Source organism: Pristis pectinata, chromosome 7 (genome assembly GCF_009764475.1).
Source record: "Pristis pectinata isolate sPriPec2 chromosome 7, sPriPec2.1.pri, whole genome shotgun sequence".
Taxonomy (NCBI): Eukaryota; Metazoa; Chordata; class Chondrichthyes; order Rhinopristiformes; family Pristidae; genus Pristis; species Pristis pectinata.
In genome coordinates this window covers 49,034,086-49,052,252 of record NC_067411.1, presented here as the reverse complement: position 1 = coordinate 49,052,252, position 18,167 = coordinate 49,034,086, and the positions used below count along the sequence as shown (strand labels likewise).

Below are 18,167 nucleotides of genomic sequence, written 5' to 3'. Positions count from 1 at the left end.
GGCCTACTAAATACACACCAACCATCAACCACCTATTTACACTAATCCTATTTTAATCCCACTTTTTATTTTCCTCACATTATCATCAATTCCCCTAAGATTCTACCACTCAGTTACATATTAGTGGCAATTTACAGTGGTCAACCCACATATCTTTGTGGGAGGAAACCAGAGCACCTGGAGGGTGCCCTGGCAGTCAATGGAAGCCATGCAAACTCTATACAGACAGCACCAGAAATCAGGATTGAACCTGAGTCTCTGGCCCTGTGAGCACCAGTTCTACTAGTTGTGTCACTCTACTGTCCAAATTGTTGTGTATGGAGCCAAAGGCTACAGGTCAGGTCTGAAATGAATAAGTATGTATTCACTGAGGAGAAAGACATGGTAGGTGGAGAATTCATGGAGAGGGATGGTGAGATTCTAGGAATGTTAGCATTAAGGAGGTGGTGTTAGATTCTTGGCATTGACTTGTCCATTTAATGCAGTTTGATAATATGAGCCCATTCATTATTCTCTGTAATGTCAATGTTTTTGTTTTCCACAACCTTATTCCAAGTATATATTGTTTCCTACGTACTTATGCATCAGGTACCTCTTTGCTGTATTGTTATTACTCACATTCCATTATTATGCATTTAGTTTAGTCAAGTTGTCATTCCTGTGAGAAGCACTCCAGGGAATGTGATATATATGGATAATTCACACCGTAACGTTCACAACTAATCTTTTCAGATTGGAGCAGAGAAATCAGACCGGCTGTATGAAGATTTAAATAATTATGTGAAAGTAAAATCTGTTCTGCGGGAATACATGGATGACTATAATATGACAAGTTCTAAAGAGATGAAACTGGTTTTCTTCCAAGATGCTGTTGAACATGTTTCTAGGTACTGTATATGCTTTAGCATTTGCTGGTTCTTTGTTAATATGCACATAAATATACATAATTTGTAAATCTCCTCAGAAGCAGAATTTATGGACACTGCAGTTGGTCGAAGGCACCAAAATCTACAGTGCAGTGGAACCTGCAGCTGGATTGCTGGTTCAAGAACACAGTCGCAACAAACCTTTATCAGGGATAAATACATCCTATGGTTGCCTGACATATGCCACAGCAGTGGTTTACAGGTGTTCTTGGGACATCCTGGGCTATCCCAGGAGTTCCAGACAGGAAATGATTTGCTAGGTGCAGCAGGATGATGTTAATCATTAAAAAAAATCACTACTGTATAATTTCAATTTGTTTTCATTATGACACTTTAAATCATTGTTTGGAAAAGCACACATTAATTCAGGCAGCTGGCAAAGATTTTTTAATTAATTGACATGATTGCCATTTTTAAGGTAGGTAGAGCATTTGAAGTAGGCAAACGGGTAAGAGAATGCACAAGAGGAGTTTGAACATAAGAAGGTTTGGATAGGCTGGTTTAAATCTTTGCCTTCGAGAGGGAAAAGATTTAAAAGGAACCTGAGGGACAACTTTTTTACAAGGATGGTGTGTATATGGAACAAACTGCCAGATGAAGTGGTAGGGTACAATTTTGTCATTTAAAAGACATTTGGACAGGTACATGGATAGTAAAGGTTCAGAGGGACATGGGCCAAATGCAGGCAAATGGGATTAGCTCAGTTAGGCAACTTTGTTGGCATGAACAAGTTGGGCCAGAGAGCCTGTTTTCCATACTGTATAGCTCTATGACTCTGTGACTGCATGATTTGATTAAAACTAATTCTATTAGTTTTAAAATGTTATGGAAAGAGATAGAATCTCCATGTTAAAGTCCAAAATTGGGACAAGGCTACTTTTGATGGCATTAGACAGAAATTTGAAAAGGTTGATTGGGAGAGGCTGTTAGTAGGTAAAGAGATGTTTGGCAAGTGAGAGGTTTTAGAAGTGGGATAGGGAGAATTCAGGGCCAACATGTTCCTGTTAGAGTGAATGGTAAGGCTGGCAAGATTAGAGAACCCTAGTTGATGAGGGATATTGAAACTCTGCTCAGGAAAAAGAAGGAGGCATATGTCAGGCATAGGCAGCTGATTGGGTGAATCCTTTGAGGAATATAAGGGACATAAGAGTACACTTAAGAAGGAAATCAGGAGGGCAAAAAGGGGACATGAGACATCCTTGGCAGATAAAGTAAAGAAGAATCCTAAGAGATTCTATAATTATACAGTATATTAAGAGCAAAAGGATAATTAGGTCCCTTAAGGAGCAGTGTGATCACCACAGGAGATGGGTCAGGTCTTAAATGAATATTTCTCATCTGTATTTACCATGGAGAAGGTCATTGAAGTTAGAGATTTTGGGAAAGAGAACAGTGATGTCCTGAAACATATTGACATTATGAAAAAGGAGGTGCTGGTGGTGTTGAGATGCATAAAGGTGGATAAATCTTCTAGGCTGGACCAAGTGTATCCTAGGATGTTGTGGAAAAGAAAGAAAGAAATTGCAGGGGCCCTGGCAGAGATTTTTGTATCTTCCCTAGCTGCAGGTAAGGTACCGGAAGACTAGAGGTTGGCTAATGTTTATTTATGAAGGGCTGCAAGGTCAAGCCTGGGAACTACAGGCCAGTGAACCTAACAACAATCATGGGAAAGTTACTGGAGGGGATTCTAAGAGACAGGATTGATCTGCATTTGTGAAGGCAAAGACTCATTAGGGATAATCAGTATGGCTTTGTGTGTGGGAAATCAGGTCTCACAAATTTGACTGAGTTTTTTGAAGTGTCCAAGAGGCTTGCAGAATGGGTGCAGAAAATATTCAGAAGGATGTTGCCAGGACTGGAGGGCTTGAATTGTCATGAGATACTGGATAGGGTGGGATTATTTTCTTTCGAGTGAAGGAAGCCGAGAGTTGACCAAATGGAGGTTTATAAAATCATGAGGGGCACAGATAAGATGTATCATCATAGTCTTTTTCCCATGTCTAAAACTAGAGGGTCTAGGTTTAAGGTGAGAGGGGAAAGATTTAGAGGGGAAAGATTTAAAGGGGAACCAAAGGGGCAAGTTTTTCACACAAAAGGTGTTGGGTATATGAAACGAGCTGCCAGTGGAAGTACTAGAGGTGGATACAGTTACAACTTTTGGACAGGTACATGGATAGGAGAGGCATGGAGGGATATGGGTCAACTGCAGACAAATGGCACTAGTTCAGGAAGACACCTTTGTTGGCATGGAGGAGTTGGGCAATAGGACATGTTTCTGTTTTGTACAACTCTATGACTCTTATTCTAATTAGCCTCAGAGTGATCATTTTTCTCATTGAATTGTTATTTATCAAGGGAATGTAGTTTTAAGAATAATTAAATGTTTCAGCATCGGCCATTATTTAGCTACATTATCAGGTACTGAGGTTTTAAGCAAATTGCTAAAAGTATTTAAAACATTTGGTTGAAATTAATGTTTAATCATTGGGATGCTATCTAAGATGTTTCCATAATGACCTTGCAGAATTGCTCGTATGATTCGCCAAGAACGAGGAAATGCACTTCTGGTGGGTGTTGGGGGTACAGGCAAACAATCCCTCACACGATTGGCTGCTCACATCTGTAATTACAAATGCTTTCAAATTGAGCTCAGCCGTGGTTATAACTATGATTCATTCCATGAGGACCTTCGGTCTCTTTATAAATTGGTTGGTGTTGAGGATAAAGATACAGTCTTTCTCTTTACTGACACACAGGTATGACTTTTGAAAAATCAGTAACTTTGCTTTAGTAATTGGTACAATTTAAATAACGTGTTACAAATTTCTTTTGTTGTTCATAACATCATTCAGTCTGAAAATTTCTGCTGGTAAGAAAAGAAATTGGAACAATTAGTGTTAGTGTTAGTGTAGTGGATGCCACTGAGCATCTCTGGGATCTATGATGCATTAATGTCTCATACATATGGAGGATCAGGAAGGAAAATTGTGAATTTCATGCAACTCAGTCACAATAGATGTTCCTGTAAAACAGTGCAAAACGCCAGTTCAGATGAGAGGTCTTGACCCAAAATGTCAACTGTCCATTTCCCTCCATAGATGCTACTTAATCCACTGAGTTCCTCCAGCGTTTTGTGTGTTGCTCCAGATTCCAGCATCGACAGTCCCTTGTGTCTGCAAAAAGTCTTATAATCTTTATTTTCAAAAGTGACAGAGGAATTACTGATATTGTAGCACTTCAGCTTAAGATTTCTAATTGTCAGTATAGAATTAAGTAAGTAACCTCAGAAGAGTGTTTTCGTTGTCACTTTCAAGATAAAAACAATTAAGACATCTCAGCTGATGAATCAGTTTCCTAACCATGATAGCCCATATGAAATTGTGCTGATATATAATTGTTTTCACACAGATAGTAGTAGAGGAGTTTCTAGAAGACATTAATAACATCCTTAACTCAGGAGAGGTCCCAAATTTGTTTGAGAAAGATGAGCTTGAGCAAGTCCTCGCAGCCACACGTCCAAAAGCTAAAGATGCTGGAATACCGGAAGGAAACAGAGATGAAGTAAGGCTTTAAAGAGCTGATTATTTATGCTTGTTATTTATGTTGTTATTTGTGTTGGTTATTTATGTTGTTTCCTTTGTTGATGAGCTTCTGATTATTGGGAAAAGGCATCTTATCTCCCAAGGTAAAGTATGGAGGTATAATGATTGAAGGTGTTCTGTTCAGAAGAATTAATGTAATTATTTTATCCTGTATCATGAAATTTCATGAGAAAAGAAAAATTATTGTAAACACATTCATCAATTTTTTAACAAAGGACCATACAACAATTTTGTTGTAATCACTTAGGTCCAAGGCTACTATAATGCAGTCCACCAAACCCGTTTAATTTATCCCATAATGCAGTGTCCCCATCCCATTCATTCTCTTACTACTCATAGGAACTCATTAGAAATCCATTTTACTGTCCAGTTTAGTTGCTGTTGTACATCCATACAACACAGAACTCTATCATCTTTGCATTTATCATAATAATTTAACACATTATTGCTTAATCACACAGATGTGAAGCTCCTTCTTAAAGCCAAAGTAATTTATCAGCTAACTCTTTGATGAAATTCTTCTGCACAAAAATCTTGATGTTCTTTTCAGCACCAATTAGGAATCATTCAGTTTCTTAGCAACAAGTAGAGAAAAAAGATAATAACTGCACACCTCAAATCTCCGCCGCCTTTAAGTTGTCCCTGATTATAAGAGCTTCTCCAGACAAGTGACCCTGGCTCCACTGCGTGACTGAAGGACAATCATTTTTTATGGAGCAGATGAAGGAATTAATATGCGCTTCTGAATGCTGCTAGACCTCTTGAGCTCAGAAGGTCCAAAGGAACTAGGCCTTGGCTCCTCCAAGACTACTCCACATTGTGGAGTGTGTAATATGGTCAAACCGATGATTCAGCAACTTCTTGCTCCTAGACAGAGGTAGAAGACAATTATCAGCATCCTATTCTATTGTATGGGAAAAGATTTTAGATTTCACTTTACTTGGTTTGTTAGATTTCTGCTCCTTTTGCACATGTCTGTGGGGATCGATATACCTTTGGTTTGCTTGGACCTTTTTTCCCAAGCCAGCAAGGACCATAATCTGAAAATTAAATTATACAAGTGATAATGGAGAAGTGTATGGTACATATTTCTATAGTGGTATTTGCTAGTAATGTTAATGTTAGAAAATAAAGCACTTGCTATGTAGCCTTTGTCTCACAACACATTTGAGAGTAATCAGATGTTTTTTATGGATTTAAAGACAATTTAATAAAATAATTTATCAAATTATCATTGAATTTAGACAAATAACTAACTTAATTTTTCACAAGAGATCTGAGTTAAATAGGTATTTGCTATTTTATTGTTAAGCTGTCATTATAATGAATAACATTCAGATAGTGTGAAAAATGCATACATTAAATGGACTGTTCTTTTGCCAGGTATTTCAATTTTTCATCAATCGTGTTCGCCAGAAACTGCACATTGTGCTGTGCATGAGTCCTGTTGGCGATGCATTTCGATCTCGATGTCGTATGTTTCCATCCCTGGTAAATTGCTGTACCATTGATTGGTTTGTACAGGTATGCAGTATGAGTAAATCTGCTGAAACTTTATGGATATACTCAGCATTCATATTTTGGCATTTCATTATTTTAAAGAGATGAATGTTTAGTAGCACTTCCTAAAACATGAAAGAGCTTCCCTTTTTTCCCATCATACCCTACTTAACAGGACAACAGACAATAAAAATATGAGCATGGTCTTCCATTGACCAGCTAGCTGCCTGATTTCATAGTGTACTGCATCTTTGAAGATGTCAGGATCTGCCTCAGAACAGCCTTGACGGTCAGTGAGGTCTCAACTACAGGCTCACTGGCTGTCAGAGCTGTCATTTAAGTTGAATATTTGTCTTTGATATTCACACACATCCAACATCACCCCAGTACCGTTAGAAAATAAAAATATTATAAAAATAATTTTTAAATATTAAGAAAAAATACTAAAAATACTTATGCACAATTGAAATCAGTTAAGTACATTTAAGTAAATTAAAGTAAATCTAAATAAAAAGAAAATTAACTTCCCCTGTGTTGGGAAACCTGAGAATTTTTTGTTGTCCATTAAACTCCATGAGGAGTTCACCAGCATAAAACTAGTTTCCCAAGATTAGCACCTGACAAAGGAAAATGCTAGATTTTAACCTGTGCTCAGATTCTCTGCCTGTAGATACAGTATGTGTCATGTGTAATGTTGGTCATTTGCAATAATTGGTCCTTTACTGCAATTATCCTGTTAAGGATTGTTTCATATGACTAACTGCTTCTACATTAGTGCCTCACAAAGTGTTACCTTCAGAGTCCTGATTTATTATAGTGCTGTTGGTTCTTTAGTCTGAACAGTCACAGGAACGTACTCCTCTGTAACCTAAAGGCTGGGGTGTAACTCCATACTCCTCAGCACACCCCAGCTTTTCCCATTACTGTACAAATGCCTAGCCTCTACTGACATATCCTCCACTCCCCTCACCCCCCTCCCCCCCAGCACCTGGCAACTTGGTATGGAGAGGCTGCTTGTGAGGGCTGGTATTGGGTGGGCTGGGATAAGCGATGTGGCCTTTTAACACTGAGATATGCACCTCAGGGCTACATGTTGAGTGTGAGTTATTGTCCTAGTCTCTCAGCAGCTGTTCCATGAGTTGAGAGACCATCCAAATCATAATTCTCTCCCATCATCCGTTGAATGTGATGGTACCTGCTGTCTATCCTCTCTTTGGCTGCACATGTTGCTGCAGCTGGAGATTTCTTTATGTTAGCAAGCTCAATATTGGACCCCAGCCAGAACCATCTATTGAATGGTTGCATCAATCACCTTGGCCCGCCCAGCACCAGCCCTCACAAGCAGTGGGTTGATTCATTGCTGGAATCACACCAGCTTCCTGGCTCAACAATGTGCAGCAGCAGGGTGAGTGAGGTTCGCACCAAGTTCCAGATGTGGCAGCACTGTCTGTAAAGCATTTCTGTACATATATTATTATAATAACCCCTTTAGTGTTGATTCTATTAGCACTCTCATTCTTGGGAATTCATCCTGTATGCTAACCAAAGTACTGTGGTAACGTTGCAGCAGAGTTTGGGGATAGAAAGTTCCAGATTAAGGCTGTTGGAAAGAAATTAACTGTGAGGATGACAGCTTGGCTCTGTAGGCTGTATTATGAATAAAGTACCTTTGCTGACATTTTAATTTACCAATTTCCTCTAGTTTCTCAGAGAGCAAAGGCGATACTCAGATATAATGTCTGAAGAGTTGGTTGATAAAATTATGAAATCTAGACATTTTTCCTGCATCAGAATATTGAATGCTGGACAAGATCCCTCCAGAGCAGAATAACACATGGACATGTCCCAAGAGACAGTGGGCTGTGTGACTCATTTGGGGGAGTAAATGTTAGAACACATAAAGATAACCAGTTTACTACATTTTCAGGCAAGTATCCATCTGAAAGAATGGAGATAGTGGAAAGAAGAATTCACATTGTACATTGAATTGCTTATGGCAGATAAATCAGAACCCACATAAGATGTGATTGTATCTCATTGGTAACAATTGAAGAGAATTCTTCCACATTGTAAAGTCCTCAAGTAGTTAGATGCATTACATACAACTTACCTGAAATTGAAACTGTTGATTGTTTACACACAATCAAGAACAGGAAATATTATTTGATTCAACACAGCTGGATGCTGTACTAAGTGGATTAAAGCCATAGCAGAATGTGTATGGTTATTTGAAGAATGAGAAACAGTGATTGAAGCATAATTAGATCATGACTGGAATCTAAGAACCTTAATGAGCAGATGTAGTGTGAAGAAACTGAAGTTGAACCAGCAAATGTTGTTCAAATGGAGGTCTTCTTCGTGGGTCACTTGATCACAACAAATGCCTGAAGAAAAGATCCAGCCAAAGTTAAGGCAATAAAGGAGATGGTGCGTGCAACATAATGGGGTTCAGTGTTCCCTGGGCTTTGCCAATTATGCCAGAATGTTCATGCCCCATTTGAATGAGGTATATGGTGCTGGTTGGAGGCTCATGAGCAAACAATTAAACAAATCACACAGATACTCACAGCAGAGCTCTGTTGCCATACTTTAATGATAAGAAGGAACTGACATGATAAGCAAATGTTGAGAAAAAAAGATCTTGAAGCAATGTTCTGGCAAGAGGGTCAGTCAATAGCATCCACAACCCAAGCTCTGGCAGACATGGAGATATGTTGCGCAGTATTTGAGGAAGGGCTACTTATTGTGCTCTTTCGACTGTAAAAGTTTCACCCATACACATATGGGTAAACTGGATATACTGTATGCACATGCTCACGAACCACTTGAGATAATTGCTGGTGAGTTCCTTTATAGAACTTCGGAGGGGTTAAAGAGAATGGTGAAGATATTGGCATACAAGATTCAGTACAATCTAGGCAACAATTTAGCTCGCCTTATCTTAAAAAACCAAGAAATGCTAAGGAAACCAGGCTTGAGATAATCAACGTTGAGAGAAATATTTTAACCTCTCTCAATTATCATGCTGGAATATGAGGGTGCTACCAAAAGAGATGGTACAGTACAGCACCTGAAGTTCAGCCAGAATGAAAATAGATGGTGAGAAGTTATGAGCTGGACACATGTGAAAGGGTAATTTTCTTAAGCTATGAAGGATTGTGTTCATTGCTCAATTCTGAGAGTGAATAATTGCATCTGCATCATGAGATGAAGTATTTATGGAGAGAGAAATAACTTTTCTTGAGTTTTGATGAAAGTCTATTAACTTTGTTTCTCCCTCCATAGATACTGTCTAATTTCTAATTTCAGATTTCCAGCATCTCAGTCTTTTTAGCTTTTCAAGAGAAAGGGATGACAGGGCTCAGATGAATAAAGAGATTAAGAATCATGTGTAGAAGTAAAAGACCAGCAGATCTCTAGAAAGGAACCAACCAAAGAAAAGGCTTTATTCTCAACAAGTCCCAAACAGACCTGGGCAAAATCAACTTAAATAATTATTTGAGCAACCTAACCTTAACCTAAGGGATGACATATAGTCCTGTTGAGATGAGTCAAAACTCTTAGTCCCAACACTGCTACCAAAATTGCAAAATCAAAGGTGTAAAATACCACTAAAGGCAGCCAAATAAGACAGGAAAACTACTGCAACACAAGTTACAGAACCTATCAATGCTAAGGAATAGACACAGTGAGGATGAAGCCCACATCGAACTTACACCAGAGCTAGTAGATGGCAGTAGTGTTTCAAATCACACCACACACACCACAGGATATCTAATACTAGAGAGCATAGGTTTAAGGTGAGAAGGAAAAGAATTATAGGGGACCTGAGAGGCAAGTTTTTAACACAGAAGATGGTGAGTATATGGGGAAAGAGTTGTCAAGGAAGTGGTAGAGACAGGTAATGTTACAATGTTTAAAAGAACATTTGGATAGGTTCAAGGATAGGAAAGGTTTAGAGGGATATGGGCCAAGTACAGGCAAATGGGACTAGCTCAAGAAGGCACCATGGTCAGCATGGAGGAGTTGGCCTGAAGGGCCTATTTTCATGCTGTATAACTCCATGAGATTGTACAAGATCATGAGGTAGGGGGACATACCATATCAGAGAAGAGGCACCAACTCAGGATGACCACTGACAAGATTTGTTTGACTGAAACAGATGTAGATTTACAGTTGAATATACCACTATCCTGCAATGTTGGAGACCGGTAGGATTACTGCCCCTTTGAAGCAGTTGGGAACCTCAGACTGCAGCGAAAGGTTGAAAATGTCCTTGAACACTCCAGCCAGTTGGTCGGCACAGGTTTTCAAGAGTAAAGTTGTTGGAGAATGGAAAAATAAAACTGCCCAATATCACAAGTTTATCAACTACAACTATCAAGTATAAAATAGTTGAAATAAATTGAACTTCAATTTAATTTTTGACTGGCAATTGCACAACAGAATCGCTTTTCAGAATTGCTGTCAACAGCATACATCAATGCTGTATAACATATGCATGGGCCACATACAGACCATCAGAAGATGTCCTCCCACCTACACCATTATGTTCTCTTCTGTCCTTTCTGGCCACTAGCCTGGCCATAAAGTTATCAATGGTTCTTGGGAATTCCCAGGGTGCTCAAATCCCTCAAAAGCAGCAGCCCAGGTCATCAGTAGACAGAAGCATGTGGAAGTAGCTGTGTGGATACTGTGCCTGCCAAACTTGAAGTAGGGTCCCATCATCAAGTTGTCAGGAGCCAACTGATCCAGGGACCTAACTGGGCCTGATATGTTGGATTTGGGACCTCACTGGGTCATTGTCAGGGTCCATCTTCCCCATCCAAGTTCAGATCCAGGACCATATCCAACTTTAGAAACTGTAGTGTTCTGGTGGCTATGTCGTAGTTTAACGCTGGGTTACAGTACTGGTGCGCACTCATTGCTCAACGCATATCACTGGGGTATAGCATTGGTGGGTGCAGATCTGTCACTGTATAACAATGGAATACAGTACTAGTGGGTACAGTTCTGTCAATGTATAGCACTAAGGTACAGTACAAATGTGAACAGCTTTCTCACTGTATGACACCGGGATAGAGCTAATATCTGCTGATTTTCACTGCCTGTTGCCTGTTGAGGCCAATTTTACATTTGAGTATATTCTATTGAGAATATAAGTGCTTTTGATATCTCAAAGTGGACCTTGATCAAGGGTACATTTTCTAGTTTCACCACAGTAAACTAGGTCCCAAGTTATACTGAAATAATATATTAAATTAAAAGAAACTCATGTTAGCAGTAATGAGCATCAAATATCGGATTGTTATAAAAACATCTGCTTCACTAATTGCCTTGTATATGGCTGTAGAACCAAAGCAATAATCTTGACTCTTAAATGCCCTCTGAAATGGTTAGTAAGCTGCCCAGTTGTATCATGATTGCTACAATAAAGTAGAAGAAGTCTAAAATTGGACAGACTCCCTGACATCAACATTTACTACATTTGAACATGGCAGAGCAACTCCCAGCCTAGTTCTCCTACGAACATTTGGGGGTGGTGTCTAAAATGGTAGAGCTATCCCACACAGTAGCTTGACAAACAGAACTCATAGGTAACATGCCAGGCACCTCCATGTTCCTGTGGTCCTGTACCACTGGAACAAGGGGGAGATGAAAGAGAGAAACCTTGGGAGTCCTCAGCATCAACTCCAGACTCCATGGTCTCATGACGTCAGATCAGACATGATCAAGGAACCCTCCTCCTAATTCCTACCTACAGTATTACATCAGCTGATGAATCAGTTCTCCTCAATATTGAAAAACATTTGGAAGAAGCACTGAAATAAGCTGAGTGAGGAACTTCAATATCTATCCCCAAGAATGACTTGTTTGGACCACCTATGACGATGCTGTCAGCCTGGACCCGAAATTGATAGAGAGTGAATGACCACTAGGTATAAACCTTCTTGACCTTATCCTCACCAACGTTTGTGTTGACAATGCATCTTTCAGTGATAGCATAAGTAGAAGTGATCACCACACAGTCCTTGTAGGCATAAAGTCTTGTCTTCGCACCTGGGACACTCTCCATCATATTGTGTGGTGTACATGGGATAGAATAGATCAGGCAGCTCAAATCTGAGCATTCATGAGCCACTGTGAACCATCAGCAGCAGCAGAACTATATGCTACCATTATCTCATGGTCTGCATGTTTCTCACTATCATTTAGAAGTGGGAATGTTCATTGATATTTTCATAATGTTCAAATTCATTTGTAACTCCTCAGCAAATGAAACAGCAACCCAGACTGCATTCAGGCTTGGCTAATATGTAGCAAATAATGTTTGTGCCACCAAAGTGCCAAGCAATAATCAACTACAACAAGTGAGTCTAACCACTTACCTTTGATAGTCAATCATATTGGCATACCAAAACCCCATCATTGGCTCCATTTGGCTACCATTGTCCAGAAACTCAACTGGACCAATCATATATACTGTATACCATGGTTTCAAAAGCAGATAAGAAACTGGTATCCTGTGTTGTGTGACACCACAAAGCTTTTCCACCATATAGTGATGGAGTACTTTTCACTCGCCTGAAGAGTGCAAAACCAACATTCAAGAAATTGACACCAGCCAGGACAAAGCAGTTTGCTAGATCGGCATTCCAACCAGCACAACATTCACTCCCTCTGTCATCAGAGCACTATGTGTGCATATCAGTTACGTTGCATCTACTCACTTAAGCTATTCTGATAGCACCTCTCAAATCTGTGACCTTCATCGCCAAGAAGAACAAGTGCAGCAGGTACATAGGAATACCATCACCTTCAAGTCGCACAGCATCCTGACCTGGAAGTATATCACTGATCCTTCATTGTTGCTGGGTCTAAATTTTGGAACTTCCTGTGCACCAAGGAATGCCTTCTCCAGAAGAATGCAGTGGCTCACTACCAATCTCTCAAGAGCAATTAGAGATGATATTAAAAGTTGGCCTTGCCAGTAACATCCACAACTGGAAAAATAGTCAAAGATCTCTGGAAAACAATCAATTTACTAGTTTCTGGAGTAATAAATGACCTCTTCACAAAAGTTGTAGTTGGATCTTGATGGCATCATTGGAAAACAAAAATGCCTATATTAAAGAGGAAATCCCTTGCATTTAGCAAGTATCTTTGATAACTTTACCAGGAGCAGGCTAAAATAGAGGCAGCCAGCTCCCAGGGTCGAGTTTTTAATTGCCAACTTGCTTGGTCGCACCCTCTATCATTTGGACATATGGTTTACAGTTTGCTAGCACTTAAGTGTACTGTGTCATTTGGCCAGCCATATTAATAGATAATATAAATTCTATAAATATTTCTTTCTTTGTTAATGGCAAAGAATTAATGAAACTTGTTCCTTTTCTTCAGTGGCCACGGGAAGCTCTTCTTTCTGTATCAAAAAACTTTTTTGCAACTGTCGACCTTGGCAGTGATGAAATGAAGGGTAAATTTTCTGAAATGTGTGTACAAGTCCACACCAGTGTGAATGACATTGCAGAGCAATACTATGCAGAGTTGCGAAGAAGGTATTACACAACACCCACATCTTACCTTGAGCTGATTAATCTGTACCTGGCTATGCTGCAGGAGAAACGGAAGGAACTAATTTCGGTAAGGATAATCTTTGTTGTTGTTCTTCAAAACTGCAAAGATAAATTGAATTTCTGATAAAGTTGCAATTTTCTTAAAATACTTAACCAAAAATTATTTAAGTAAAGATTTTGCAATGATGTAAAAATCTGCTGACCTTGAAATTCATCTGGTCAGGAACTTCAGTGGAAAGAATTTCAGAGGCAGAGTGCAACGTTATAGCTATCATATGAGAAAATTAAATCAGAATCATTTATTATCACTGACTTATACAGTATGGTGTGAAATTTGTTGTTTTGCAGGAACAGTACAATGCAAAGACATAAAGTTACTATAAATTACAAAAATAAATAAATAGTGCAAAAAAAAGGAATAATGAGGTAGTGTTCATGGGTTCATGGACCATTCAGAAATCTGATGGCAGAGGGGAAGGAGCTGCTTCTGAATCGCTGTTTCTAAAGCTGTTTCCGAATAATTACTACCATACCTTACAGATGGTACTAACGAGAAGAGGGCATATCCTGGATGGTGAATTTATAGACAACAATATTTAAACAGAAGTTTGATCTTTTTCTATACAATATAGTTCATATTTGTTTAGCTTTTGCAGGGCTTGGAAAGGTATTTAATTGTCTTCCTTTAGAGGAGTTCAACAGTGTAAACTGTCTATGATTTTTCCATTAGCTTATAATACATACAAATGAATTTTTAGGTAAGTAACGGTGAAACACTAAAAGATTCTGTGTCCCTGCTACTTATAGCCAGTAATTTTGGTCAGATCAGAAGCATTTATCTTACACGAATTGATCTACTACATTCCATGTTGGGAATCAAGACCAATTAGATCAAATAGGGTTGGAGGGAAGAGAGATAATACTATTGAAAGCTGTGGAGTACTGTGACCTTGGAGCCTTCACCTGTAGAAGGTGAAGAGAAGGAGAGAAAGAAAGATAGGTGAGAAAGAAAAAAGGACAAAGGTAAGGGGATCGTTAGCAAAACAGGGAAAAGATAAGGAAGGATTAAAACATGTCAGAAATAACAGCAGGTTAAAGGGACTGAATGGCTGATTATTTTTTGTTCTTATGTTTTCAAGATGAGGAACTGGGTGAGGTGGGGCACCATGAGAAAGCTTGTATGAAATGAGCTGAAACATGAAGGCAGAAGAAGAAGAAGGAGGAAAGAAAGAAGGCAGTGGCAGTGGAAAGGCTAGAGAAGAGTAAAGAATGAGGAAATATTTCAGAGTGAACAACTGAAACACCAGGCTCCAGTTTGACAACAATAGCACAACTAACCTCAAAATGTGGTGGCATGGGCTTCTTTTAAAATTTGCATTCACATAAATCAATTCACTGCACATAATTACCTAGGGTAGTTTTACTTGGAATATTTGTCTTGAATTGTTTTTTTTGTGCAATGTGGGTATCAGGGATAAGGCCAGTATTTATTGTCCATCCCTAATTGCCCTTGAAAAGATGGTGGTGAACTGCCTTCTTGAATGCGCTGAAATTACTTCCTAGCTAGAATTCTTCATAGGGAGGACTGAGACTTTTACCAGGTAAACCATGAAGGAGCAATGATTTATTTTCAATCAAGTCATGTATGTGACGTGACATGTAACCTTGAATTGCTGGTTCCCATATGCCTGCTGCTCTTATTCTGTGTCGGTAATACTGCCAAATAATCCTTGGTGGCTTGCAGCCAGTGTATACCTGTGGTAGAGGGAGTAAATGTTTAAGTGTTAGCTACTTGAGTGTTAATAAAGCTGCTCTTTCCCAGAGAAGTAAGGTGTTACCTCACACTTCTGATGTGTCTTGTTGATGGTGAAGTCATGAGGTGAATCACTCACTTCAGAATATCCAGCTTCTGTTCTGGGCTTGTACTTATAGGTTTCTAGAAGAAATAATTGGAGCTTGGAAAAGATTGAGCTGATAATGAGGAGCCAGCAAATCTTGTTTGACTAAACTGAACTTTTTTAATAAGGTTACAGAGAAGATTGATGAAGGGAATGCCATTGATATAATTTGCTTGAATTTTCAGAAGGCACAAAGGCTGGTTTGCCAAATTACAGTAGCAATGTGGATGGGAAGATAGTTTAGAGACAGAAAACAGAGAATAATGGTAAACAGCTTTTCAAACTGGAGGAGAGTAAACTATATGTTCACCGTCGATCAGTGGTGGGACCACTATATTACCCCTTTGCCATCAGATTTTTGAACAATCCATGAACCCATGAACACTACCTCATTATTCCTCTTTTGCACTATTTATTTATTTTTGTAACTTATAGTAATTTTTATGTCTTGCACTGTACTGCTGCTGCAAAACAACAAATTTCACGGCATATGTTAGTGATTTTGATTCTGATTTCTTATTATGCATCTGAGACCTGGACATGGGATACAGGGTAAAATTGCCAAATTTTCAAATGACATGAAGCTTGAAAATGTGGAATGCAGTGAGAAAGGAGGTAATAAACTGAGAGAAAGTAATAAACTAAGAGAAAACAAGAAGCAGATGGAATGAAATGAAGGTATGAAGTGATATACTTTTATAAGGATTGTTAGGAATTACCACACTGAATTAATTGTAATATTTTTGCTACAACTGAAGGCTCGGGATCGTGTGAAGAATGGTCTCACTAAATTGCTGGAGACTAATGTGTTGGTAGACAAAATGCAGATTGATCTTTCGGCTCTGGAGCCAATTCTTCAACAGAAATCAATTGATGTAAATGCTTTAATGGAAAAATTGAGTGTGGACCATGCAGAGGCAGACCAGGTAAGCAATACAAAAAGAGTAATTTTAAAGAATGTCCATGACTGTTAGTTATGGATTCATGAATCCCTTAATTGCTATTTCTTATAGAATCAGAGTCATACAGCAGGGAAACAGGCCCTTCAGCCCAACTCATCCATGCCAACCAAAATGCCCATCTAAGCTAGTTCCATTTGCCTGTGTTTGGCCCATATCCCTCTTAACCTTTCCTATCCATGTATCTGTCCCAAGTGTCTTTTAAATGTTGTTAGTGTACCCCATTAGTACAGGGAGCTTTCTTAATATTGGGGTAAAATGGTTCAAAAGACTAAATTAGTTCGAGCCATAGAGAGGAAATGTAACTTATCGAACTGTTGCTGAAATTAGCACTTGTTTTGAAGTTTACATATTCTTTAACAGATGCAATTCAATGCTGTCTGCCTGCCATCTTTGATACTTACATGATGAGAAGCAATTATGTTTTGAGAAGTGCACGAAGAAATCTCATAGCTGATGTGGACAAGAGATAAAGCTACTGACATGAAACATTATTTTTGTATCTAAAAGCAAACCTGCCAGCAAATTCAAAAAGTATAATTAACCTTTCCTCACAGCTTTCTCAGGGAAGGTGCAGAATATTAGTTTAGTTCATGATGAGTTAAAAATCATAGGTTAGATACTTTGTGGCTGTGGCAGGATCATAAATCCAAAAGAAGAACTTAAAATCTGGACTTGCAGGTAAGAAGGCAGGAGGTTAAGGGAGTAACAATAGAGCCAAAGGCTTTAGAAGAGGAAGGTAGGTTAAAGGTTGGTTGCTGGGATTTGATCCAGCATTTTGTAAGACATATTTGAATATGTCGTTTTGAAGACGCAATTCACCAATTTGCGTCTGGGTTTAGGTTGTTAAAAATTTAAGGCCACATTTTTTGCAATATTTATTGTGGATTGTAGATTAATGTGATAGTTGCTCAGAATATTTAACAGTAATAGTAGCCAAATGTTCTTCGTTATGAACCAAATGTTCTAAAACATATCAAATGTTTTAATAATGTTTAAATCAAATTATGCACAAATGTTGATGTGAGTGAATTTTACTGTTCTAATATTTTTTTTGCTGGGTGTGCTAGATTCGCAGAGTTGTACAGGAGGATGAAGCTATAGCCAAGGTAAAAGCTGCAGAGACCCAAGCCATAGCTGATGATGCACAACGAGATCTTGATGAAGCTATGCCAGCGTTGGATGCAGCAAACAAAGCCCTTGACTCTTTGGACAAAGCAGATATATCTGAAGTCAGAGTATTCACCAAGCCTCCAGATCTTGTTATGACTGTTATGGAAGCCATTTGTATCCTACTTAATGCAAAGTGAGTAGATACTATGAATACATCTATCTTTCCAATCAATTTCCTGATTACCTTTCCAGTCAACCTCTTCTGTACTCTTATTGAACAATAGAAATGTTTCCTAAACTACTACATTCAACCAAGGGGGCCATATGATTGGCATGATGAATACCAAATATACTCAGTTGGTGTGTTTACTTCTTCAACAAAATGATTGCTTGTTCCACTATTCAAAAACAAAGAATCCAAAATGACATGTTAATGCTGTGCTGATTGCATGCTATACTGATTGGGCCACAGTTTTATTGTTTAGATGTAAGGAAGCATAGAAGTTAAATTACAGGACTAGTAATCCAGAGATGAGAACTAGCAACCGGAGACTTGAATTCAAATCATACCATGATAGCTGAAAAATTTAAA

At 38.7% G+C, this 18,167-nt stretch overlaps 1 protein-coding gene across 1 annotated transcript in view; it reads left to right on the top strand.

The window, feature by feature from the left end:
* The window catches only part of LOC127572582 (dynein axonemal heavy chain 6-like), a 320,765-nt gene that overhangs the window by 167,973 nt on the left and 134,625 nt on the right, over positions 1–18,167 (top strand). Inside the window, 7 exon segments of the mRNA XM_052019999.1 lie at positions 733–887; positions 3,451–3,682; positions 4,335–4,487; positions 5,912–6,052; positions 13,430–13,672; positions 16,262–16,429; positions 17,533–17,768. Coding sequence (XP_051875959.1) covers positions 733–887; positions 3,451–3,682; positions 4,335–4,487; positions 5,912–6,052; positions 13,430–13,672; positions 16,262–16,429; positions 17,533–17,768 — 1,328 coding nt within the window.